Here is a 24,829-nt window from a genome sequence, read left to right as displayed (position 1 = left end):
GCATCCGGGTGGTGCGTCGTGGAGGGACACGCGTGTGCATCGACGTGTGCACTCGTGCACAAAGCCGGGCCGGCTTGGCTCGGCGCGGAACCGCGGCGTATATACGATCCGGGGCCGGTGGTTCATAACTCGGAGGGGCCCGCACGAATGAAGTTGTCGTCGTAGGCCTCGTCCTGCCGCGGCGAAACTTATCGGTGAGAGACAATGCGACGCATAAATATCTCACGAGTTTTCTCTCTTTCTCTTTCCTTTGCTCTTCGAGATACGGTGTGTGGGATCGTGTGCGATCACGGGCACACGTGCACCACGATGCTCCGGCACACGCGCGCGTTCCGCCGTGTTCGAGCTGCAGCGGGTCAAAATGTCGAGACCGAAGGGTTCGGCGCAGAAAAACTGGCGCACGATCCTTGCCCTCTCTGCTAAAGGATACGCGCGATATTCTTGCGAGAATATTCCCCCGTGAAAGCGACTATTTACGACAAGCACGCGGACGCCGAGCCTCGTTTTACGCGAGGCGTTAGTCAGACAGGAAAGCGGTTGGTTCGAGAGGTATTAGAGTTTCGAAAGGACGTGTCAAGTTGGTTGTCGAGAAAAGTTGTCGAGTGGATTTTGCATGAAATTGTAAAACGTGACAAAGAGAAACTTCGTACGATGCTGAATTTCAGTAAATGACGAGGATGATGCAGAGGATGATTAGGTTATTGATACCTTGTCTAACGATAATTTTTCATGGATACATGCGTCAGAGATTTCGTATTAGTTCGGAAACATCGTACGCGATTCGTATTTAGTAATCTGAACTTCGATGCAACAAGATGTCCTCGTTGTCTTCGAGATCCACGACGCACACTGCGAAGTGCGACACGAGGTTATAAGACGAGGGGATTAAACACGTTTCGCAACACACTTCGGAATACAATATATCGAAGAATTGCGCATCTTCGTACCCGCGAAGAAGCCGGTTCTCGGATAAAACTTCAATGAAGCCTTCTACCCAGAAAATATCGTTGGAGTAGGTACAGAGGAAAGGTATACGGTACCTTTCACAACGTAGCGAGATATCGAGAACAGAAATCTGAACGAGTAATTATAAGATTCACCGTCGGAAGTTGTACAATTCCATCTTCTTTTTCCACGATTTCACCGGGAAATTTGCATAGCCGAATTACACAGACCGAAAATCTTGTGTCTCGCGAAGTAAGTACGCGTACCATGGACCGAATTTCAGAGAGAAAGTCAGCCTGCAGGAAGGATTAAGCGAAGAGGGAACAACTTGGTCCGAGTTGCTTGATCCCAGGCGAAAGCGTAAACGGGTTCGCAGGAGGCTCGAAGCGGAGCGGAATTTAAATAGCCGCCCCCGACGGGATTAACCGCCATTTTGCGCTTCCACCCTCCGACAGAACGGCCGTAAAGGGAGGGAGACAGGGAAAAACAAGATGGCGGTGGGCGAGAAGGGTGGTCTTGCCACTCGCGGCAATTAAATGCTATAATGGCGTTAATTATTGTAGAACGTCGCGAGGCCGGAATAGTTTTGTCCTGACGCCGGAATCGCCCCTGTAATTTACCCTTTCTTCCTTGCTTTACTACACGCCACGTTTCTTCTTACCCCCGGAAGACTCGTGCATCCTTTGGAAATCGTGCATAAGAATTCTTCTCAGAGTTGAATTGTTTTCGATCATCGTAGTCTGTTTAGAGGGTTAATTTACGATTTCGAAGATCCATTTGGCTTCTTTTAAATACCTATAACAATAAAGAAAACGTAGGATTGATTCGTTTGAATTTTCTATAGTTCTCGTACTGTCAACTCTCTCGAAGGAAGGTTCGTCTTTTCTAAAATTTGAAAGTTTGAAGCATTTACCTCGCGTCTGACCATAACAGCGTGACACATTCTTCACGCCTAGTCGAATTCATTCTGTCTACGGTAAAAGATATAAGAATAGAAAATTTCGGTCCATGAAGTTAATCCGGATCATCCCCACCATCGTTTGTTCAACGTCGTACCAACGTGGACGAGACGAACCTTCGATTTTTCCTTGGTTCGATCGTCGAACAGGGCCGTGTAATGGCTGAATGGAAGCGTTGGCCGGTTCGTTTGTAAGTGAGGAGAGGACAGAAGTTTCGCCGTCGCGGCGGACAATTTTGGTTCGAGTTTAATTACATCAGCCCCGAGGGACAATCAGATATAAACGGCGTACAAGGGCGACCGCCTTCGGCCACCTCCGCCAAGGGTTGGCACGGAGAAAATGGCCGGAGCCTGGTGGTTCGCTGACATTATCGGCGAAAAACGAGTGAACCCGCCTCCCGAGGCCGGCAGCCTGGGTAATTACGAGTCTTTCTTAACAAATTTTTAATTTAACCTGTTTTTTCCCCTCCCTCCTTCTCTCTCTCTCTCTCTCTCTCTCTCTCTCTCTCTCTCTCTCTCTCTCTCTCTCTTATAACTCTCGTAATAGGCGAGCCACCGCCGAGGAAACGCGCGATAAATAATCTCTCCTTATCTGACGATCTTCTTGCAACCTCGTGGGGATTCTGGCTGATAATGGATAATAATGGAGATTGAGCTGCCGTTTGGGTTGGAAATGAAGTCGTTGCGAATGGTTGTTAAAGCGAATGGTAGATTCGAATGGAAGATGTTTCGAATCGGATGAACTTGAAATTCATATCGTGATTTCATACGAAATTTTCGAATCGCCCTGCACGTTTCTACGATCGATTAAGTCTTCTATTGTACTATCTGTTACTTGCACAATTATTTACGAACATTATCGTTGCTCTCTTTCCCAAAAAAAACGAATAACTTACTTACTTGTTCTTCCAAATTCGTTTGTCGCAAGAGAGTTGTATTACCCGGTAGTGAATTTCAAGATGCGTTAGAAAGAACCATTCTACAACTTTGTCGGTTTTTTCTACTTCGAAATTTGCGAAATTATCTATCAATATGGCTTTTCGGTAATTCGATTAGCGCGTGTGTTAAGTTTAAGATAGTCGTGTGGATAGCGAACGTCCTTCCTATGTGGAACAGAGTTTCCATTTCCCTGGGCAGGAAGCGGTTAATATTACCAGTTGGAAGTATTACGAAAACAAACGATTCTCTATCAACGACACACTGTTTCTCTGCGAATTTTGCGACGTAACTCAAAACCACCGTGAGAAAGATCTCATCGATGGGTCCAGAAATTAAGCTCGAGATCGAGCGTGAAGATACTCGGGAGAATCTCGGTCGAGCGAGTAACTACAACGGATCCATCGAGACGTGCATTCAGCTTGACCTTTCCGCACCTCCGCGTTCCATCCCTTCGACGTTTCTCTTTTTTCATCGAACAATCTGCTCGACGGTGTTAATATAGCAGCGCGATAGACTCGAGCTTTCATTCCGAGGAGTAAGACGTTTCGAACCCCTTGGAACACGGCCTGCGAACGCATTCAGAAATTCGAACTGGGTCGTGCCTCGAAATTCCTTCAATAGATCGTGTTTTCCCTTCTTTTTCCCTCCTCGAGTCACAATAACCCTGGAAACGCACTCTCTCGCGGGCTTTTCAGGTTAACTCGCTTTACTATCGGCGGCCACTTTTCACGTTGCATTCAGCCACGATGAAGTCATCGCTCTTTTACCGCTTTTTTTCTGTGTTGTATAAAAGCCGAGACTCTTTCTTCGTCCTTTTCTCCCTATTTTCTTTTCACTGGGACACGCGTGTATCATACGAGGAGCAGGTCGTAATTCAGTTCCTTTTCATTTTCTTGGCGGTGTTGATGAGATTTCTATCGATGTCACGTTATACAAGCTTAGGGCTAATCCAGCTTTTATTACTCTAATTTATTCTGTTATCGTCGAGGAATAAAAATCACGAACGATATACGTATCCTTTAGCTTTAATTTATAGCGGCCCTAAAGACGAAGATAATTAATTTACACCTATCGCTGTGTTTCAAACGATCGTGAACGTAACAACTTTCCAATAGTTTGACGTATCACCTATCAACGAAATCCTGCAATTCTATTATCAGAGAGATTCTTTAACGCGCGCACATTGTAAATACATCTCCATCGCAATGATCTATATGATCTTACGCGATAAAGGAAATCTAGATTTCTTCTAACGCAACAGTTTCAATTTCTCCCTCTCGTAACGATCTTCCACCGTTCGCTGTCGAAAGGTCTGAGAAGAAATCTGCCATCTCGCAAGGGTGATCAGCGCCAGTCTTCGAGCTGAGAAACAATAATGTCGTGTGCTTTACGATACGAGCGTGCTTTCGTATCGGCCACCTACGGACCAACTACACGAGCTACCACTTTGCGCACACTTAGGCGGTGCATGAGTAACAATTCACCGAGCGCCCTTGCCATCGAATAAATTGCGCGAAATTACGGCACGATGTTACGTCGCGTAAATGGTCCGATAGAAAGTTCCCTCGGCACGTTATATCGACGGATTCATTGGACGATCGGCTGGCTAGCTTAACGAAGATCGAAGATCGTCTCAGAATTTCTACCAGTCGTGGGTATCAGAATCGGCCAGCGATAAACGTTCTCTCCGAAAATATCATTGTTCCGCGTAAGTATCTTTTATTTACGGTGTCCGTTAGAGATACAAGGTGTCGCCTGTCAAAATGTACATCGTTTTTAAGAGATGTATTAATTGATCCAGGAATTTTTTAAATTGCGTCTAATGTATATATTTATTGGTTTTAATCGTACGAATAATCTAGAGCAGAAGCGGAACATTTTTGCTTTAGCGCAAGTCCGGCAGAGACGGACCACGTTTTTAAAGATGTTTGAAAATCGAATATTTTAGGAAAATCAAACACCATCCTCGCGAGTTTGCACGACTTTTTCTAAAGTATGTAAGGATATCGACGTAATATTTTCATAAATAACCTGAGAAAGTGCGAAATAATATTCCAACTGACGAGTCATCTTTCCCATGCCACTACGAGCGAGATGGACCACTCTAACGTAAGTTAGAATCGTTGATGAAATCGATAATTATCTCGATAATTATTCGATGGACGAAAAGAAGAGTTTCTATTACTATCTAGTATCGTTACGAATATTGTTATAAAATTACGATAGTCATTGCTCAGATACGTTGAAGCATTTGACCACGGAAAAGATTGCCGAATCCGGAAATCTTCGGAAGCTTTGTACTTTCTTTCTATGCAACAATTTAAACTCTTTTACGTACATTTAACTCGATACTACTACCGCTACCGATATCCTCGTTTCCGGTATGTTTCACAATGGCGCACGTACAAAAGTCAGTGTTAATCGAAGTCAGACCGTAGGGATCGACCGAAACCTATTTACATAGGGTAATTAGATTCCGTACGATAGGAGCCCTGACCGATTGCTTTCCATGCGAAAACGATTTTCGCGATAGCTCTGGGTCGACGATTAACCCCTAAGTCGATCGTGCTTCTTCTCTCTTTCTCCAAGAAATATATTTGTCTTTTATCCACGCAATTAGTAAGTCAACGATATCACGATGACCAAACGCGTTTATAACCGGTTTAGGATTAACTAACATCCTCTCGTTTCTTTCTACGTAGCTTGCCTCTTTCTCACAACCGTTCCCTCCACTCTTCGTCGTTTCGATTTTCTCTTTTTCTTCGACACCGCTCGCCGCTCGCCGCTCGCGAGGAATATTAATTAACACGGAGATCGATTCGGATGCCGTGTTGAAGTTAACGTTAATTCAAGGCCCGCGATTGAATCGTTCGCGGCTGATAAATGACTCGCGTCGCTCGCCACGATGTCTCTCGCGGAAGGCCTCGCGATTTCGCCTCGGTAATCTGCGATTTTCGACCGTGAATTATACTCGTTCCCCGGCCAAGATGCCGATCGCTCGCGCGCTAATTGCATCGTCGCGTGTCTTTTCCAAAGACGCTCCTGTTTTTTGCCTCCCTCAACAGATTTCGATCTTGCGTATTACGTACTTTTTAGGGACCAGGCATTAATGTCTGGTGTGCATCCTTTGTAGCGCATTTTTAGTAGATCGAGCGCGCAAGAATAATTTGCGAATTTTTTTGTTGAAGGTGAAAGGGGGAAGCAGGTGCACGAAGTAAATCGATCTTACGTCGTTACGTTTAAATGTAAACGTAATAATTTATCTCCAATCAATCACGCGCAAAGATCTTCCGAGATTTAATCTCTCGAAGGAAGGAAAGATAACGAAAGGAGAAGATGATAGGGTTTAAGGGAACAGTCCTGTTCCATCGACGATTCTAGCAAACTTTTCAGCCAACTGGACGAACGTTCGCACGAACCGTCGTGATAATTAAATTCAACGATGATCGTGGCGGCATCGGACGCCGAGGGACGATTCCGTTCGAATCACTTTCACTGGAAAAGTATTACGGAAATTTGCTTTAATGGCGCCGGATTCCCTTGGAGCAGCTCCCCCCTTTGGATGGACCGATCGTCGATCGTCGATTCTTCGCTCGCTTTGCTCCGCGAGCGACTAACTTTCGCGTCCGAATGAAATTTGCATCCATTAAGCGTCGATTAAAAGGAAGGCGGCCCTGTTGCGTCGTTACGAGCCGGACGAGCGTCTCGCGAATAAATTTTCGTACAAATTCAGACTCGACTCCCTGAGCCTGAATCTTCGACAAGGCAAAGAAGACTTCGACTTCGGTCGCTTCGTTTTAAGCGTTCGTCAGCTAAATAGGAGCGCGCGTTTCCACGAACGCTTCGCAATCGTTCGGCGAAATTGCTTATACCATAATTAACGTAAGCGGATAATTAGCGAGCAAGCCGGCAAATGAGCTGGAATTGATATCGCTATCGGCGACTGTCATAAGTGACAGAAAAACACGTGTTACATAACGAATTAGCAATATCCACTTGCCGAAAGGAATTCCTTCTGCTCTTTATATCTCGTTTTCGCCTTCCTTTCGATATCCTTTTTCTCTTCCCTTTTTTCTTTTTTCTCTTCTCGAGGCTCTTTCTCTACGACTTTCGTTGAACGTGGACCGTCGACAACCGATCAAAATATTGATTAACTTTTTGCTCCTTACCTCGTCGCCATTCGCGCTTTCTTAGCGTGAATCTCTCTGCCGTGTCCGTCGTTAATCGATAATAATTAGCGCAGGCCAATTCGTGCAATCCGCAAGAGAGTCTCTGACGACGAACACGACTCTAACGGTCAACGACGAAGGGAAAAATCAGCTTTCTACTCGGACCGATGAACGCGGCTAATTATTCGGAGATTTACAATTGGACGAGTGTTACGTAATCGGCCGTAAAAGCCGTCGTTTCGACGAGACAACGTTGTGAAACCAGTCCTGTTCGGTTATCGGACTTTTCTTATTTTCTCTGTAACTCTCAATTAAGTTGCAACTAAATGTTGCTGTTTTTAAACGACGATCATGCACTCTTTCGCTTATTCTTATTCCGGTCGATAGGTCAGCTAAACGGCACTGGTTTTTGTGAGCTATTCATAGAAAAACATAGCTTCTATCTTTATTTCCTTTTTTCTTTTTTCCCGATTTCTGTTTAGACTAGATAGCGTGGAAAGCAGCGTGATCATTGCAACGTCATATTGCATCGAGATTATTTGCTTTCTCAATTCTGACGTTATACACGTACTGCGCTGACAAATTGATATAAAATTCTGCGAAATATACGGACGTCCGTTTAGATCCGCTAGAAAGGGAAGGACATCAAGAAACTTTGAAATTTAAGGAATCGAAGAACCGCTATTAAAAATTTCGAATAACGAAATACTTTACCTGCAATGAAAACCACTTTTGCAATTTAGTTTTGTAAAATCATCGTTGCTTCAATTGTTGGAAAATTTCCGATTAATCGTCCGCGAGATACGTAGAGTCCGCGGAGTCCCTGAATAATGATCAACATGCTACAAAAATTATTTTATTCTCGCAGTGTTATTTGATTGAGCCAAAAATTTTCAATGAACGGGCTGTACAAACGTGTAAAGAAACGATTCTTGGCACTCGGAATATATGGTCGCATTTTCACAGCGATGCGACGCGACGCACTGCGAATGCAGACTGTCAGAGTGGCGATTAAGCGATGGAATCGGTTTAAAAATCCGGACGGTTATCCATGAACGGATTCATCAGAGGTTCCACGTGTACACGTACACGTACACGGAGAGTATATCGGCGAAATAATCTGCAATCTGTATCCTCGCGTGTTTTCTGCCACGCGCTTTATCGCGATCATTAATACATCCTCTCACGGAGTCCGAAATTTATCGGCAGATAATTAATTTCGTTGCATAACGCCGCCTTTAATCGGTCATTAAGCCTTGCTCCCTGGGGCAGGCGCCTTTAATTCGACGACAGACGATGTTTTATTTGCTCTGCGTGCGCTCGCCGAGCTGCCGGCATTGTTCCATTTCCAAGAAACTCGGACGAATATGAATGAGTTTGTACCAACGAATCGTTCCATCTATAACACGTTGGTATTTTCGAATTTTTAACCTCGTTCCTTTCGAACTTTGTTGCCAATTGTTCAACAAAGATCGAATGGAATTCGAGATAGAATACTTACGTGTTTCGTCATGTAAAGCGGAAATTGGATACGACGTAACGTAGTCTGCTCTACTTATGCTTCTTCGAGCTGGAAAGCAGAAAACGAGTTAGAATTTTCGTCCGTCTTCGATTAAAGAGAACGTCGTGCGTTCGATTAATCACGGTAATTTCCCGAACGCTTTCAACACTGAAAACATGTATCAAATACAAAATAAATAACCGTAGAGAAATAAATAATCGAACGAAGTTGTATCTGTGGCAATCTTGAGTTTTTTAATCTGTCAGCATCGTGCTCGAACGGAGTGGCTCGTCTAAAGAAATGATCGTTTAAATTTTCCGAATTTGAACTCGAACAAACCAATCACTCGTAAAATACAAAAAAGATGCTCGTGCTAAAATTATTTTTATTTTTAAAACATTTAAAACTTCGTCGAAACGAAAGTGGTGGTTTATTGAAATTGGGAAATTTAAGGATCGTAACAGGGTCAATCTATTAACGTGAAAGTTCCTCGAATCCTAGTGGCGTAATTACGTGATTACTCGAATCGCGATGGGGCATCTGGCGTTCGAGCTAGAGTTATCGTACGACGTCGTCGAATTCTTGGAATCTCGGGTCCGCCGTGACCTGTATTACAATAAATTTTGTGGCGGCCAGCTTGCATCGTTTATTAAGTCCGTGGAAAACCGAGGCATTGATGCTGCGTACCGATAAAACATCCGAACGATGATTTTCCAGCGGAGATGTCTGCCGGATAACGCTCCTCGAGGCCAACGAACTGACCAGCTTCGAGATCTCTGGCTGTTCCTTATCTCGTTACGAAAATAATCTCGTTCGATGAGACTCCTTGAACCACGTCAAACGAACAGGGACAGGAATCAACAAATTTTTAACTCTAAAAATTGATTTCGAGCTTAAAATTCTTCCGCGTATATGCGAAACGAGATAATAAGATAAAATAAAATTCCTATTTACTTATTTTAATTACTTATTTAAATTGGTATCACATGCAATATCATATATCTTGTACGTAATAGCATTTACGAGAAAATTTACGGTGACACTTTAGAAACTAGAAAACAATAAGAGTATCGTAATACGCGCGAATCCGTGCAGTTTACTGAAAGCGCTCTCGCTTCGAAGCATTCCATATAATATCAGAAAGACGACATTGAGGTTTATCAAGGAGTTCAAATAGTTTAAAACATAACTACAGCATTATTCAACGCAATCTAACTTGCTAAAAAATTAATACTCGAAGCATAGCAAAGGGGAAGAGTATACAAAACCGATTATTAACGTTACTCTTTCCACTAATTCTTACCACCAATTGCAATACGAATCACCGCGACTAGAAATGATTTTCTTGCTCAAAAATACCTACATCTCGATATCTTCTTATCGATGAAAATTCCGGACGCTTCGTTCGTTGCACGAAGGCTCACGGAAAATTGAGAATCGTTAGACCTTACCGCTAAATCTGCGTGGCAAGCTGCAAAATTTCCAACGCGTGTCCCACACGAAGCGCCCTTTGATCTAAGCGCGAACGAGCGAGAGACGATCGTCGATCATCGCGGAGAGCGTGACAATCAGAAAGGGTTCTTCTCGCGGGATCAGGAACGGGAGATTGGCTAATTAATCGAGAAGATCACGCGCACCTGTAACGACAGAAACGGACGAAATTCCCTCTGACTATTTGCTTATCGATCGGACGCGTAGGTAGGTCGATTTTTCTCTGGCTCGTCCATTCACGGCAGTCGAGATAATGCGGCATTAACGTGAACGGATTACGGAGTCGCACAGTTAGGTCTAACAAGCGGACCGGTAGCTTAGGCGATATTATCTGACCGATGTTATCTCTGTACATGAAACAGTGAGCAAAAGAACCGGCGAAGAGGCGAACGGTCGCCTGGTGACCGGCGACTAATTACGCGATTAAAATTCAAGCGTACCGAGCAGAAAGCGGGAGTCGAGTCGCTGGAAACGGAGCAGTTCCGATAACGACGCAGCGATACCAACGGATACGCGTGTTTCTCCTTCGTGCAGCGGACGATTCCTGATTTGGAGGAGGTGGCAAACGCGAGGTTTTGAAATTACCCAGCGTCTTGAATCTTATTCAAATTGAAGCAAACGGGTTCGAGGAATTTGAAACCTCTCGAACACTGTGAGTTTGTTATTTAGTAATCTGAAAAATCATTTCGAGTTTCTACGCTCGATCTTAACTTTGCTAGAGCGACTTGAATTCAAGGTTTGACATTCTTCGATGCTTTGAGTTTCGTCCAGACTAGTTCGATCGTTTCGATTCTAGAAACTTGATTTCAAACAACTTGAAACCTCTTTCGCAGAGTTTAACTCGTTATGTATGGTTCTGTGATCGATCCTCGTAGAATTTGAATCGAAAGTGTGGAATTCTCCAACATTTTCAGCCTTTGTTCTGATCGATTAAGTCGCTTCTTAAGTTTCTCTCGAAAAACAGTTCTTCGACAGCGTGAACTTAATTAGTTGGTTTGAAATCTCTTCAAATTTCTACGACCCTAAATTGATTCGTGACTTCAGATTAAGTTATAAATTATCTTGATACAAGTTAAGTTGCTCGACATCCTTTCGATCCAATTAACCTGATTTACTTTGCTTTAGATCGTCTCTGTTCTTCGACAACAGCCAATTTCGTTTTCTAGATTCTTGTAGAGCGATAAAATCGTCGTAGAACAACCCTGATATTCGTCGGAGTTAATACGATTTATCTAAGTTAGATTCGTTCAACTTCAAAGAATCGACGGAAGTATTTAATTATTCGATTAGAGGCGAAAGCACGCGTTCAACATCGATGGATAAGGGCGAAGATTTCCCATCGGGGCGTCGTTAAAAGGGAAATTACACCAAGGAAACTAACGGTCGAAAACGGCTTATGACGAAGGATGCTGGTCGAGAAAGGAACAACCGGACGAGCAATTAGTATGTTTTTAAACTGGCGTTAACTAGTCGACGAAACCCACGCGATATCTACACGGAACAAGCCCACATCTCCACTTTCGTTTTCGATACTTGTTCATACACGAAGAAAATCCAAGGAACAAGTTCCAAATAAACTTGGCTAGAAAATTATAACTATGTTCGATATTATTTTCCATGACACTGTATCGTACGCTTATCGTCGTTCGAAGTACATCGTATTTTTTCAAATAGTTAGATCGAAGCGACGATGCTCGAAAGAACCGAAATACGTGACTAAACGCAATACCACGATTTTCAGCCTGTCGATTTTCAGTGCACCGAAGAGAGGTCATCCACTCAACGAAAAAAAAAAAAAAAAAAAAAAAATGAAAAAGTGGAAAGACTTATCGTCCAGCTGATAAGACAGCGACAATAAGAAATTAGCGAACACCAAGCTGAAGGGTAGGAGGACCGTAGAAAAGATCGTAGAAAGAGGAGAGAATACGAAGAAGAGAAAAAGGAAGAAGAAGAAAGGGTGGCGGTTGAGGATGGAGAAGCGGACGGGCCACCAGACGAAAAAATTCGGAATATTTATGCTCGGTATTATTAGCGTACGTCGACGATATCTCGGTGGGCATCGCTAATTAGGCCGCGCGAACGACGCTCTCGAGCCTTTCGGCAAACAGTGCTGGCTACTGTCTTTAAAGGTTCTCCACGGGTGCAATCAAGATGGTGGCGCCGGCCGCCCGGGGCGGGTCGATTCCGAAACTAATTGCCACGGCTAATTTATTCCCGCGACATGTACGCACAGAGACGCCATTCTCGGCTACCGCGTAATCGTCGCGACGTAATCGCCGAGACGCGAGAGTGCCACCAGTTGGACACCGTTGTAGGAGGAGGGAACAACGGGGTAAAGGAAGACGCGTTCACCCCACGAAGATTGCCATCGGAACTTCGTGCCCGTGGAACGTACCCCGTGTCCGGACCGCTGCTCCCGATCGTGAGCTTCTTTTAAGTTTCTACTTTACGACCTCTGTGTCTGCGTGGGCGTATCGCAAGAGCAATTTCACTGAAAAAAGGACGAAGCTGGTGGAAATTTGGAGAAGATTTTTGTCGATGAACGGAGAGACGCGAGACGCGTACGTTCTTCTCGCGATAGGCAAGATAAGAGGTATGTGACGGCAAGTTTGTTAAAGATGAAATTTGGAGAAGATTTCTGTCGATAAGGAGAGAAAGTTGGGAGACCGAGGTGGAAGGTATAGTTCAAGGTCGTCGGTAATTGGTGCTCTTGTTGATATAATAAATGCAGAAGATACGACCAAGTAGCATCTTCTTAATGAAGAAATTTGTAGAAATTTGTAAAAGGTTTTTATAACGAATGGACCAAGGAGTAGCAGATGGAAATCTCTAGAACAGGTATTTAAAAGCCGTTTAGAATCATATGCTTTTGCCGATTACTATGGTAAATGCTAAAGACATCGATAGGATCAAAAAGTATTCTACCGAATGTGAAGTTGAGGAGATAGATGTGACACTTTTTATCAGAATGTATAATAAAACGATCTGGTCAAGACCGAGCGACCGTTTCGAATTTTTGTCTAAGGTCCAGTTAGTAAATCTCCAAGACGTTCTTCGCCGCGTCCGGAGAAGGTCGTAATTCTCGACAAAAAATCTTTATTAATTCGAGATCGTATAAAAAAGGAATACCGTATCCGACGAAGGTTTAGATAAACGATCGAATCAACAGAAACATCTTTCTTCGGGAAGATTGGAAGACATTGAAGACGATACATCGTGATTTCGTGAAATATGACTCACGCCATTGCCTATAGAGCCGCGGAGAGGGGATTCCGTGTGAATTGGGAGGATTGTAGTTGATTAGTAGCCGATGATTGCCGAACTTGTTAGAGGAGGTCGAAGAAAGTTGCTCGAGCTTCTCCTTTGATTGCCTCATCGCCGCTTAAACAAGTTTCCTGTCGGTTGAATAGCTTTAATTCGCCGCAAAGCGTCCGGTAACGAACAACGAATCGAGTTCGACCGATCCGACGACGGTAAATTGATCAGCCCGATATTTTCTGCTGTAATTCGTAGAAAAATTTCGAAAAACGACCGGTAATCTAACTAAGGTAGACACGGTTCCCATGTCTCCCTCTCCGGACTCTATTCCGATCTCGTGGCATTTCTTCGTTCCGTCTAACATCGATCTCTCCGCATCCGTAAAACCGATCGGCGGTTTATGCGCGAACGTACGGGCTTCTAAAAGCCCGTTGTCATTTATGCGACCATAAATCCAACGTTATCCGAACGTTAAAGCGGATTATGGTCTATCGGCCGCCAAATAAACTCGTTCGATTTATCGATCATCGGGTCGTAGAGATCATCGGATCGTTTAATTGGCAGCGGCAATTTATTTCTACTTTCTAATCGTCGACGGCATGCATAGGAACGATTATCTGAAAAGTCGCATCGACTTTTGTAATTAGCGATCCGCCCATCGTTCTCTCATTTTTATCGATTTAACGACGTTGTACGTATGGATATGCACGAACCATAGGGGCTTTTTCATCCGTTGAAATTCAATTAAAGGCAATGATCGATGTTAATTTATTCGTGAAACGAAGTGGGGCGAAATTTAGACCGTTCTATAAAAGTCGAAGCGTAGGACTTGATATTTTCGCTTAAGAAGGATCGACGACGATACCAGCTAGGAATTAAGTGAGGTACAACAGGCGTTAATTCTATACTGTGTGTTTATTAAATAAACTCTGCTACTCTCTCGGCGACGGTTTTACATTTATACAAAATTGGAAAACAGGTCTCGGCGGCTTCGATCCACCGATCCTTGCAGATTAGAACTATCGTTCATCTTGCGAACATCCTATTTACAAGGCTACGTAAACTTTCAACCGGAGAACGATTATTTACACTCTATGTACAAGACACGGGAGCATGTCTGATATTGGCACAAATTCACGATACGCTATGGCTCCCCATAGAAGTGACGTTTTGTTCTTTGGGTCTCTCTCTCTCTCTCTCTCTCTCTCTCTCATCTTTCACTAGACAAGTTCATTACTTGGACGATTCGATCGCGAAGAGAGAGTCCACAAATTCATCCAGAATCGTATTTCTCTTCTCGGAGACGCGTTCCGCTTTGGTTAGACTTCTCATAAAGGTATTTCACTTCGAAGCTATTGTCTTCTTGTCGATGCTTCTAATTTGCGATCGAGCACTTCTCTACGCTCTGAATCACTTTCTCATCGAAACACGTGGATTCGTCTCGCACGAATTCGACTTCTCGTTGATCATTCTCTTCTTCCGTTCTTCCATACTCTGTGAATTTTATTTCACGACAGTTTCGTCCGTTTCTCTTGTTTTTCCTCCGACATCTCAAAACTCACAGATTCATTCACTCTTCGTTCTTCGTTCCGTTGCAAACGGATCCAGAAACAGTTTCGCGGGAGAATCGATCGTTGGATCGAGGACAGGTCGGTTCACTACCGATCGTGGCGAGTCTCTGGCTCCTCCTGTCGCTTTCATTCTCTGGACGAGTGCTGAGAGATCGGATGATGAGGCGTTAAACCGGGATGAGACAGCATTCCGACGGGATACAGACTAGCCGGAGCCAAGAGTCCCGGATGAGAGCCGTACAGCGTCGTGTGCTGCTGCCTGACCGCGCACATCCGCAATTTCTCGATCTCCGCTTCCTGCATACGCTTCGCCTTCGCGCGACGATTTTGGAACCAGATCTTCACCTGCAACAATGAACCGGTTCGCGTTTGTTACTCGCTGACTGCTTTATACCGAGCCCTAACGGCTCGACGATTTTGTCCAGTGGTTTTCGTTGCGGTTTCGGAGTGATTGGTCAGACGATCCCGGAATGGTTAAGCAAAAAAAGCGAGTTAAGACGCAGCGGTGTAGTTACCGTGGTAAATAGGCGACGACGATGAAAGCGGTACGCTTCCCAAGCGTATATTTACTGTATTATACATAGACGATAGATTTGACGATTGGTGGATTGTCGATAAACACACGATGCTTAAAGTATTTCAAGATTACTCGATCGCGCTACGATTGCGATTATTTTCAAACGAGTCGCGTTTTGTATTATTCGAAAATTTCTTAAATTCACTCACAATTGAAGTACGAGAGAATCGTTAATACGCGCAACTTCTAATTGAAAATCTTTTTGTTTGTGGAAGAAAGAAACGAAATTTGGATGTTATGGATCGATATTACTTACGCGGCATTCGATCGGGTTCGAGAGAAAAAAGAAAAGCGTTGAACGAGCCTATGACAAAGACGGAAGAAATTTGTCGGGAGGCTGTAGGTCTCCGTAACAAGTATAGAGTATAGTGGACGAATTGCCTCGTTGACAAACGCACTGGCGAAACTACTCTTGGGTACAGTGGAAAGCAAGACCGCGGTCTGAGATAATTGGTCGGTCATCGTGCGTTTCGAGTAATTTGTAGTCTATTAATAAAATCTCTGCGTTATTCGCCAGCGTCGAAAATATCGCGCGCTAATTACCCTGCATCTGTCCAACATCGGTCCAAGATCGGTTCAAAACTGGACTCTTGATTCGTGAACCGGTCGATGTGGGAAAAAGGGGAGCCGAGTTTCGAGTCGATCCCTGTGTTAACACGTTACGTATGTCTCGTAAGATGTCACGAATACAGCGAGGGCGAATGCTCGCGTTGAGTCACGGGATTGCGTTCGCGAAGCGATGCGAGAATGCCGTTGTCGAGAACAAACGTTGGAAGAAAGCTGCAGTTTTTGGTACGCGAAAGACGATGGATTTATCGCGTCGAGAGAATAGAATCGTTAATGTAGAAACAAAATAATCGGGAAAAATATAACAGATGGTTTTGTTACGAATGTAGAAAATTTGGTGAATACAAAAATTATTATTCTGCGAATCGTTAATATCAAAATGGAAGAAACTTCGAATCTGAACGAGATAAATATGATGGAAGAATTACTAAATGTTAATCAGCAAGGAGTAACAGGTACCGCGTAAAATATACTTCGCCGATACGATACTCTGATCAACGTCGATAAAATAATAAAAAGTAATCTCTAGTTAAACGCTGTCTGGCAAACTTTGGTCGATTGTTTTAAAGAGAAAAATATTTGGAAACCGTAGGTTTCTAGAAATCTACATCGCCGATTTCAAAAAACGAAAGCAAAAGATACGATACAGACGTAAGAAGAAATAAAAGGACGGAAAGAATGTCACCTGGGTCTCGGTGAGATGAAGAGAGGAGGAGAACTCGGCCCTCTCGGCGACACTGAGGTATTGCCTTTCGGTGAACTTCTTCTCGAGCGCGAGCAATTGTTGCGTGGTGAAAGGCGTCCTCGGCTTCCGGTTCGGCTTGTGTTTCCTCAGGTTGCACTTGATCTTGGCCGGTTCTCCGTTCTCTGCAACCGAAAGCGTGTTCCGCTCGAGGATCATCCATCGTCGTCGTCATTCATCGTCACTCCCGAAGCAGAGCCCGAGTAGAAGAGAGAAGAAAGGCAACGAGCGTGGGGAACGTGTTTCGCGGGTTAGAACGAACCGAGTCGAACCCCGGCCGACCGCAACGTCCTGTTTTTGCCACCGGTTCTGCATCCATCCGGGGAGCACGGCAGGAAAGCGAACGCGACTTTTTAGGGGTCAATTCATAATTTTCCCGTCGGAACGGCGCCGCAAACTGGCCTCATTACCTTTTTGCCGGCCGACCGCAAGATTCCGGCCGCGAATCGCTCCTTTAACGCTATCGCTTGTATTCATTAGCGTCGATATATCGTCCCACGGAGAAAGGTGTACACCGATAATCGACCGTTTGCCCGAATAATTCGCCCCGAGTCGCTGTACGCGAGGTTAGACCTCTCGATTGCATCACCTCCGGACAATTACGATGTTAATGTTCCGGCACACGTAGCCGTATACCGCGTTTTGCGCGGAAATTCGCGCGTTTCGGCGATACTTGGCATTTGTTAAACTTGTCCGGCGGTTTGGATGGTTTTGCTTGCTGATCGATTATTTAATGGACTGGGACGGTGGTCGAACCAGATCTTGTACGATCAAGGCTATGCTACGAGGATCGGTAGATGAATTAAACGGTAGGTTATATATAGTACTTGATTAATTTTTAACGGTCTGGGCGTACGGGTATACAAACCGTATACAATCCGAAACAATGGTCGAAAATCCAACGGAATCACCCTCGAAAATCTCCGACGATGTCGTGGAATCAAGCAACAGTTGTCGCAACCGGTACAACAAGTCGACGACGATCGAACGCGACGAAACAACGGAACATCTTATCAGAAACTCGAGGAGGAACGGAGAGAGAGCGAGAGAGGAGGAGGAAGGCTCGTGTCGAAACATATCGGTTATATTCCCCGAGATTTGTCTCGAGACAATTGACAGATTTGTAGAGCGGAGGTGAACGGCTCTGGAAACGAGCGATCTCTCGAGACGAGACAAAAGGGCAGGAAGATCGTTCTCGTCGTTCTGCTCTCGTCGCTTCTGAATTTCAAATTTTCCACGGAGAGACCGAGACTCCACCTTCTCCTCCTTTCCCTCCTCCGCGCGGAACCGCGTCCTTCCCGCTTCGGTATTCGCGAACGAGGCTTTTGCGATTCCAAGACAACCACTCTGACGAACAGGACTCGTCCTTTGTGCGCCGATCCTCCCCCTTCGCCACCCACTTCGCCTTTCTTTCTGCCTTTCTCTCTCGCTACGACTCTCCAAGGGTCCCAATTAGTCTCTGTATTCGAGGATCCGTCGGTTTCCGGCCTAAAACCCGTGCAGAAACCCCGATAACCGATTTTAATCCACTCGATCGAGGATGCGCATTCGAAATAATTAGCTGATCTCGCGGAGATACGCCGAGGATTCCGCGAAACGATCTAGAACGGGGAAGGTTTCGTACTTGAGTATCCTTTGTCGACCGTTGCGTAACGATTCGGTGTAGTGGGTTCTCTTGGAATCTCGATGCGATTCCATTCTGTCGATCGGTCACGGAAATTGGCATATCGTACGATATTCAAATCCCTTCTTTCCGTATTTCAACAATTTTTAATTAAAAAATAACCGATTCTACGACTCGTGATAATCTGCCTTTTAATTTCCCCGATCCTATCGCTGTACCTATACGGTGCACGATATTTTCTCGTTCTTTCGTTATTACATTATTATATTATTTTTAATTAAGTTTTATTACAATATATAATTGTAGGTATATTATATCGTTTAAAGATTAACGATATCTTGTAATTCGACCATTACAAGTTTGATTAAAACGTTGGTCCTTAGTTGACTCGAGCAATCCTGCCTTTATGTAGATTGCTTTCGAAACAGGATATGAAAGATAGAGTATTAGTGGCAGGATACATTACGTAGGATGTGGGATATGAGATATAGGATGTGGAACATGGGATGGGATATAATATTTCAGATGTGTGATCCAAATAACGACACAAATAGTTGAAAAAGATTTGTTTCGATTTCAGGTAGGAAATGTTTCGAACGAGTCTTTGTAGGATATTCGCAATTGCGAAGTGAGCTTTACAATCGTAATGGAAGCGATTACAGAGCGTGGAATTGACGAAGAAGAAAATCGAATTGAATGCGAATCGGTATTGAGAATCGAACGCGGACACGGTGGTAAAGAACGTAGACTTTCGATAGATTTTCATGCAAATTACTGAAATAATTAGCTGATCTCGAGGAGATACCTGGGTATCTGTACAAGGGGAAGAGGACGATCGCGACGGGAAAAAGACGAGGCAAAATTCAGCTCGTCCGATCGAGCGCTCTTTGTCGCGTTGCGCAACGCTTCCGCGGGCCACGATTTCTATGCGCTCTTATTAGTCGACTCGATCGATAAACGAGCATAAACGTGCTCTCGTAAGTTTTATTAGAAATCGAAATTCTAAGCAACGTACCTCGAAATCGAGTATATTTATCTTCGCTGTCCGAATGAATCAGCTTCTCTAACGAAAGGGCAATTAATTTAGACGACTCGACGTTTGTTCGGTTTAATTCCCTCGCGCAATTGCTTCTAATTTATTTACGAGGTATTTTTCCTCGAAATTATTTCTACAGCTGAAACAGGATACGAGTTTATACATTGTTCGATATCGATATCGGAGAGAATAATTAGGGACGCTTGTTTTCAACCCCTTCTGGTTGGTAGTTAAAGTAGAGAGCGGTGAAGCAAAGTTTGAAGGGTTACGCAATCCAGAGAAACACCCTCTCTCTAAGAGGCCATATTTCAAAATCACGCTGCTTCCCCCAGGCTCGTTTGCCGAGCCTCGATTATGGTCGATTGTACTTTGCTCGCGAACCGCCCTAAATCGTGCCACAATTGAGCGCAACAATGATCTATAAATTGACACGGAGAGAGCAAATCCCTGTACTAAAGGTAACATTGTATCTTTCTACTTCTAATTTCTATGTTTATTGCCGTACTTTAATATCGATATTAGGAAAATACGTTGATTTATTCTGCCTTTGTTAGTTAAAACGTTTCATCCGTCATTTTTAAACATGGCCAGGTATTATCTTTTTGTGCCGACTTTGACTTTCTTCCTTTTATTCGATGTACGTATTCGGTCGTCGTTTTGTAACAGTTTGCATAACAGTTTGTATCCTAGCTCGAAGGTTGAAAGAAAAGATAGGAAAGAAAAATGAAAAATGGCTAAATAGAATATTTCAATTAAGAATAGCTATATTTGGTATATCGCATCTAATTTTGTAAAACTATTTCTAACAAAAACTGAACGCGATCTTTTATCCTTTGTTAATCACGCGATTATCGATCAATTCTAACGTACTATGATTTCATCAAATTCTCGAGATCGGTTAATTGAAATTCAAGATATACCCAAAATGAAAAAATAAAAAGAGAAATAATAGATTAAAGACGATGGAAAAAGTAGTTTTCCATTCGATCAACGACGATTTGCAGTTGCAACACCTTTTTGTAATAATCGCCTATTGTCTGTCGTCCGGATTCCACGAGCTCGACAAGAACCGGCCCTCTGTTCCCTCTTTTCTGTCTGCGTGGCGGCGCTCTGACGAAGCGAGAAAACTTTGATTGCCTCTTTAACGAGAGCTCCGCGCAATTATCAAGCCGCGACCTCAATAATTAGTGTTAACGATGATTCAATCGCGACGAGTCATCTGCGCGCGCGTTCCGAGAACTGCATTCCTTTTGCGGTGATTTTAGGTGGCTGTCTCTTTCCAGCCGGATGTTTCGATCGCTAATAACGTCCTCGCGACGATATCGTGTGTCTCAATTTATCAATTAGACCGTTTCTCTTTGTCGTTTTTTCACTCTCGGTATTTTAATTCACTCGGTTCAACGTCGATCGAGTCGTAGCAACTTTATGGTATTTGTTAAATAGCATCGATAATTTATTATACGTATGTAGATATATACATGTGTAGATAGATACCCTATCTGATTTTTTAACCAAATGCAAGTTAATTCAACCGCTTGTGGAGGTATAATATCATCAGGCTCCGTGAATCATACTTAATTTATATCTAAAGCTTTTTTAAAGTTACTCTGATACCTCGAACGGTATTTTATCGAAACCTATAAATCTTGTCTTTCAATCCCATATTTGAACATTTTCTTAAGCTCTTTAACTTCAGGCCTGTATGTACTCCCAAATTCGACCCAATCACGGTATCGCAAAATTTTCTCGTCTTTCTCCGATGATAAACGACGATCGATTGTTTTAACTAAATAGGAAATAATTTCATTTCGAACTGTCGATACGAAGGACATTGGGTCAAGAGGATGTAGGAATCAAGCCCGTTCCATGATACCGAAAGTTTCCAAGTTCGTCCCGAATCGCCAGAGTGTAATCGTCTTGTAACGCCCTGTACACCGCGCTCTCCCTCGAAACACTGTCCCAATCAGAATTTCGGTGCACGCAAAAATAGAAGATGGAAAGGAATCGGTGACAGATCGGAGGCACGAGGAGGGACTTCCGTTGCACCGGGACTAATTTTATCCGCGAACAACCGAGGAAAGCGAAGAATGTCGAAGCCGTCGGCTCCATTGAACAAGCCACTATCGCATTCGGTTCTCTTTACTCCGCGACACTTGCTACTTTACAATCGAGCCTTGTCTCGGACGACGAAAAGGAAAAAACGCAACGCGGAGCCGATTGGCGGTCGGCCAGCGGTTCAAAGACGCGCCGTACACGGTTGTCGTCGGTTTAGCAAATGGCAAACGACACTGGTAAAACAGTGCAACGGGTAAAAACAGAAGGTAAACGCTCAGGATGGTACTCACCGTTTAATGGCGCGTGATGAGAGAAGTGCGAGGGGAAGAAGCTCGCTGTGGCAGCGGCGGCGGCGGCGGCTGCTGCTGCTGCCGCTGCACCCTGATGTCCGCCACCCCAAACCGCGGGATGTAGCCCGGCTGGAATGCCAGAGATGCTGCCCAAACTGGAAAATCCTCCGATATACGCTGGAGTCGGTCTGACCGGCGTCGGACTGCTTCCCTGATGCTGATGCTGTAGGTCCTCCACGTCGACTAAACTGTTCTCGTCCTCTTCCTCGATGTCTTCCGGTTCCGAACACCTGGACCTGGCTTCGTGAGAGCTGCTTCTAGGAGATTGAGGACCGAAATCCGTGTGACCGACTGTGACGACTTTGGGAGACGAGGAACACGGTGCCACTTCCGACGTGGATCCGGAGTCCGTGGATGTTCGAACCGCGTAATCCAGCGTTCTGGAGCGTTGACCGGGGGATTCTACCCTGTCCACCTCGATCTCGGGAAACCTGGTTAGCGTCCTCGCGTCCAGGGAGCCGTATGCGATTTGTCTATGTTCCTGGACGCTCGGAGACACCGACAGGTATCTCGATCTGTAATCACCTGGATGTTTTTGTAACGCGGAGTTCGGACTGACCGGTAGGTTCTCCTGTCTCACAGGAGAGTAAGAGGCCAAGGGTGATGATCTGGGTGATACGGAGGACGTTTCTTGTCTGGAGGAGTCCGACTTTTTAGTGTCGGCTAACAAGGCCGCGACGGAAAAGCTCAATCGATGCACCGGTTTCGAAGTCGGCTGGGGCGCCTGGGCCTCGTGGGAACCTGGACTGCTCGATGGAGGCGTCACCGGGGAGGTCATCCTTAGTACTGTCATTCTTAGACCGCGATTGAACACCTCTGTAAATCTATATCTCTTCACTGAATCACTCTGATTAAATCTTGTTCGATCTTCTATGCTCTCATCTTGCCGATACCTTTGTCGTGTATCTTGTCACTGATGCAAGAGGAGAAATAAAGTGCGAATGTCCGTGATTCAACGAAATGTCTCTGTCACTGATTCCACACAATCTCATCGACACGACTCAACGTCGAAGAAAATGAAGCGATCGAAAATGTGGCTATCCGATGATCTTCGAGTCACACTCGACGACAATTCTCCAAGTATAATCACGGAAACGCGTGAAGAAGGATGCGTTGACGCGTTTGACAGGTGAGCCGAGGATCGACGGATCGATGGATCTCACGGCCAGCTAACCTGGACTAGCCTCTACTCGACTCGAGCTCTCCGTGTCGACTGACTTTGACCATCGTCGACTGCGGCGTTCGGACTTTTTCGTTTTGCGGGTGGAGGCGCCTCGGTTAGTGGGAGACCCAGCCGTTGTTTGAAAAGAGACGTTGCGAGAGCAGGAACGATGGTTCGAGGAGGGGACGAAAATGCGAGAAAGGGGAAATTCAAAAGTGGGCGAGGCCTCGAGGCGGCAGAAGGGGCATGGCTCTGCTCGCTCCGCCTCCATGGCCGGGTTCCTTTACCGTGAAACGGAGTCGAACCAGAGCTATAGACCCGCGGATTTTTCCCTGCCAGGGATAAGTTTCTCTCTTGCAACTACGTCCAGCTCGGTTTCAGGGGAGGCACGGCAGGCAGGGATTACCCATGGATACGGTTCTCTGGTGGGGAGCTACCTCCTCTGCTGATGCACACGGACGAGATGGAGAGAGAGGGTGAGAGAAGGAGAGTGAAGGAAAGAGATAGAGATATCGATATAAAGAGAGAGAGAGAGAGAGAGAGAAAAGTGATTTTATCGTTCGACTCGCCTTTCTACCGTAGGAGACGGTAATGAGCGTAATTGACCAATTAGGGTCGGTGATTAAGAGAGGAAAAATGTAGGCTCGCCTCGAGTGCTTTCGATCATCGCGTTGTTATTGATACGTTCTGACGTTTCGAAATCTCAGGTGGAAGTAACGACCGTCTTTCACCGTGATCGATCACGCTCCGACTGATCAAACGGTATAATCGAACGACTACGGCTCCGTCGCGCGTCGTTCGCGTAATACAGATTCTTTAATCGTTCTAACGAGGGAACACGAAGGGGAAACGTAGTAGTAGAAACACGGGGAAGAAACTGTCGAAAGAGCGGAGATGCGTATAAGAGGAGCGTATAGACGTGAGAAAGGGGACGAAGAAAGGAAAGAACTGGAAGATAGTGCTGGTTCGAGCAGCCCTTTCTCCTGGTAGATTTCGTTTGTTCGCGCAGCCAGGTATATCGATTCGGAGTCGAACGGGGAGCCGTGTCGGCGCTGGAGGTCTCTTGGTCGTTCATCCCCCTCGATCGAGCCGAGTACGAGACTTTCGGGGCCTCGGGTCCGTGGCGCTCGTTTGTTCTGACGCCGCTGAGATCCCATCGTCGCATCCGTCCGTCATATTTACGGTGGCCTCCCCCTACACGGGCTTGACGTAGCCCCGCCGATAAGCAAAAACAAATGCCTGCCGATAGGTGGCAGCGATAACCAGGCCGAATAAAACCTCATAGATGCTCTTCCATTTGCGCGGAATTGGCTGCAGCCGTAAATTTCATCGCGCGAACTTCCGCCGTCTCGCGCTGCCACTTCATCCGCCCGCCAAAGGGGATCGATATCTTCGTCAGGGATCGATGGAAACGATTCCGTTTCGCTTCTATCCGCGTTGTCTTCCGTAACGTTGTTGCAAGAACTGGACCGTAGGAAAACGTTTTAGGAAGCTTGCTGTATTTTTCCCATCGGATATGACCGTTTTTGGCGCGATCGTTTCCCTTGGCGCAAACGGAGCGACGATGGATTTGTAGATTGTATTTACGCGGATAAATTCGATATTAGATGGCGCCAGTCCGCGGTTAAATCATAGAACGGTTTGATTACATTACAGTAGATTTAACCCGATTATGGTCAGACCGAGCGCAACTACGTTATCCTCAATGTGTTTTCATTAAATTAATCCATTTGTTTTGCGGTAACGTTTGAATGGTTTATCTCGGTATGTTGGAGTAAAACACGCGATAATATACTCGGTTAGAAAGGCGAAAAGCTCCGTAGTAAAAATCGCTTCGGTTCTTCATCCTCCCCTTGCTTTGTTTCCACGGTTTTCAATCTACAG

At 45.0% G+C, this 24,829-nt stretch overlaps 1 protein-coding gene across 1 annotated transcript; it reads right to left on the bottom strand.

Annotated features, from left to right (window-relative positions):
• Nucleotides 1-14,157: 14,157 nt before the first annotated feature.
• LOC139987877 (uncharacterized) lies at nt 14,158-23,067 on the bottom strand. Its single transcript, XM_072004626.1, has 3 exons — nt 21,724-23,067; nt 16,662-16,843; nt 14,158-15,177 (listed from the first exon to the last, which is right to left on the bottom strand). Exons 1-3 carry the CDS (start codon nt 22,574-22,576, stop codon nt 14,959-14,961), a joined length of 1,254 nt encoding a protein of 417 aa, XP_071860727.1. The 5' UTR covers nt 22,577-23,067; the 3' UTR covers nt 14,158-14,958.
• Between the last annotated feature and the right edge of the window lie 1,762 nt (nt 23,068-24,829).

The sequence above is a fragment of the Bombus fervidus genome, chromosome 6 (genome assembly GCF_041682495.2).
Source record: "Bombus fervidus isolate BK054 chromosome 6, iyBomFerv1, whole genome shotgun sequence".
In the NCBI taxonomy this organism is placed as follows: Eukaryota; Metazoa; Arthropoda; class Insecta; order Hymenoptera; family Apidae; genus Bombus; species Bombus fervidus.
This window is presented reverse-complemented; position numbering and strand designations above follow the sequence as displayed.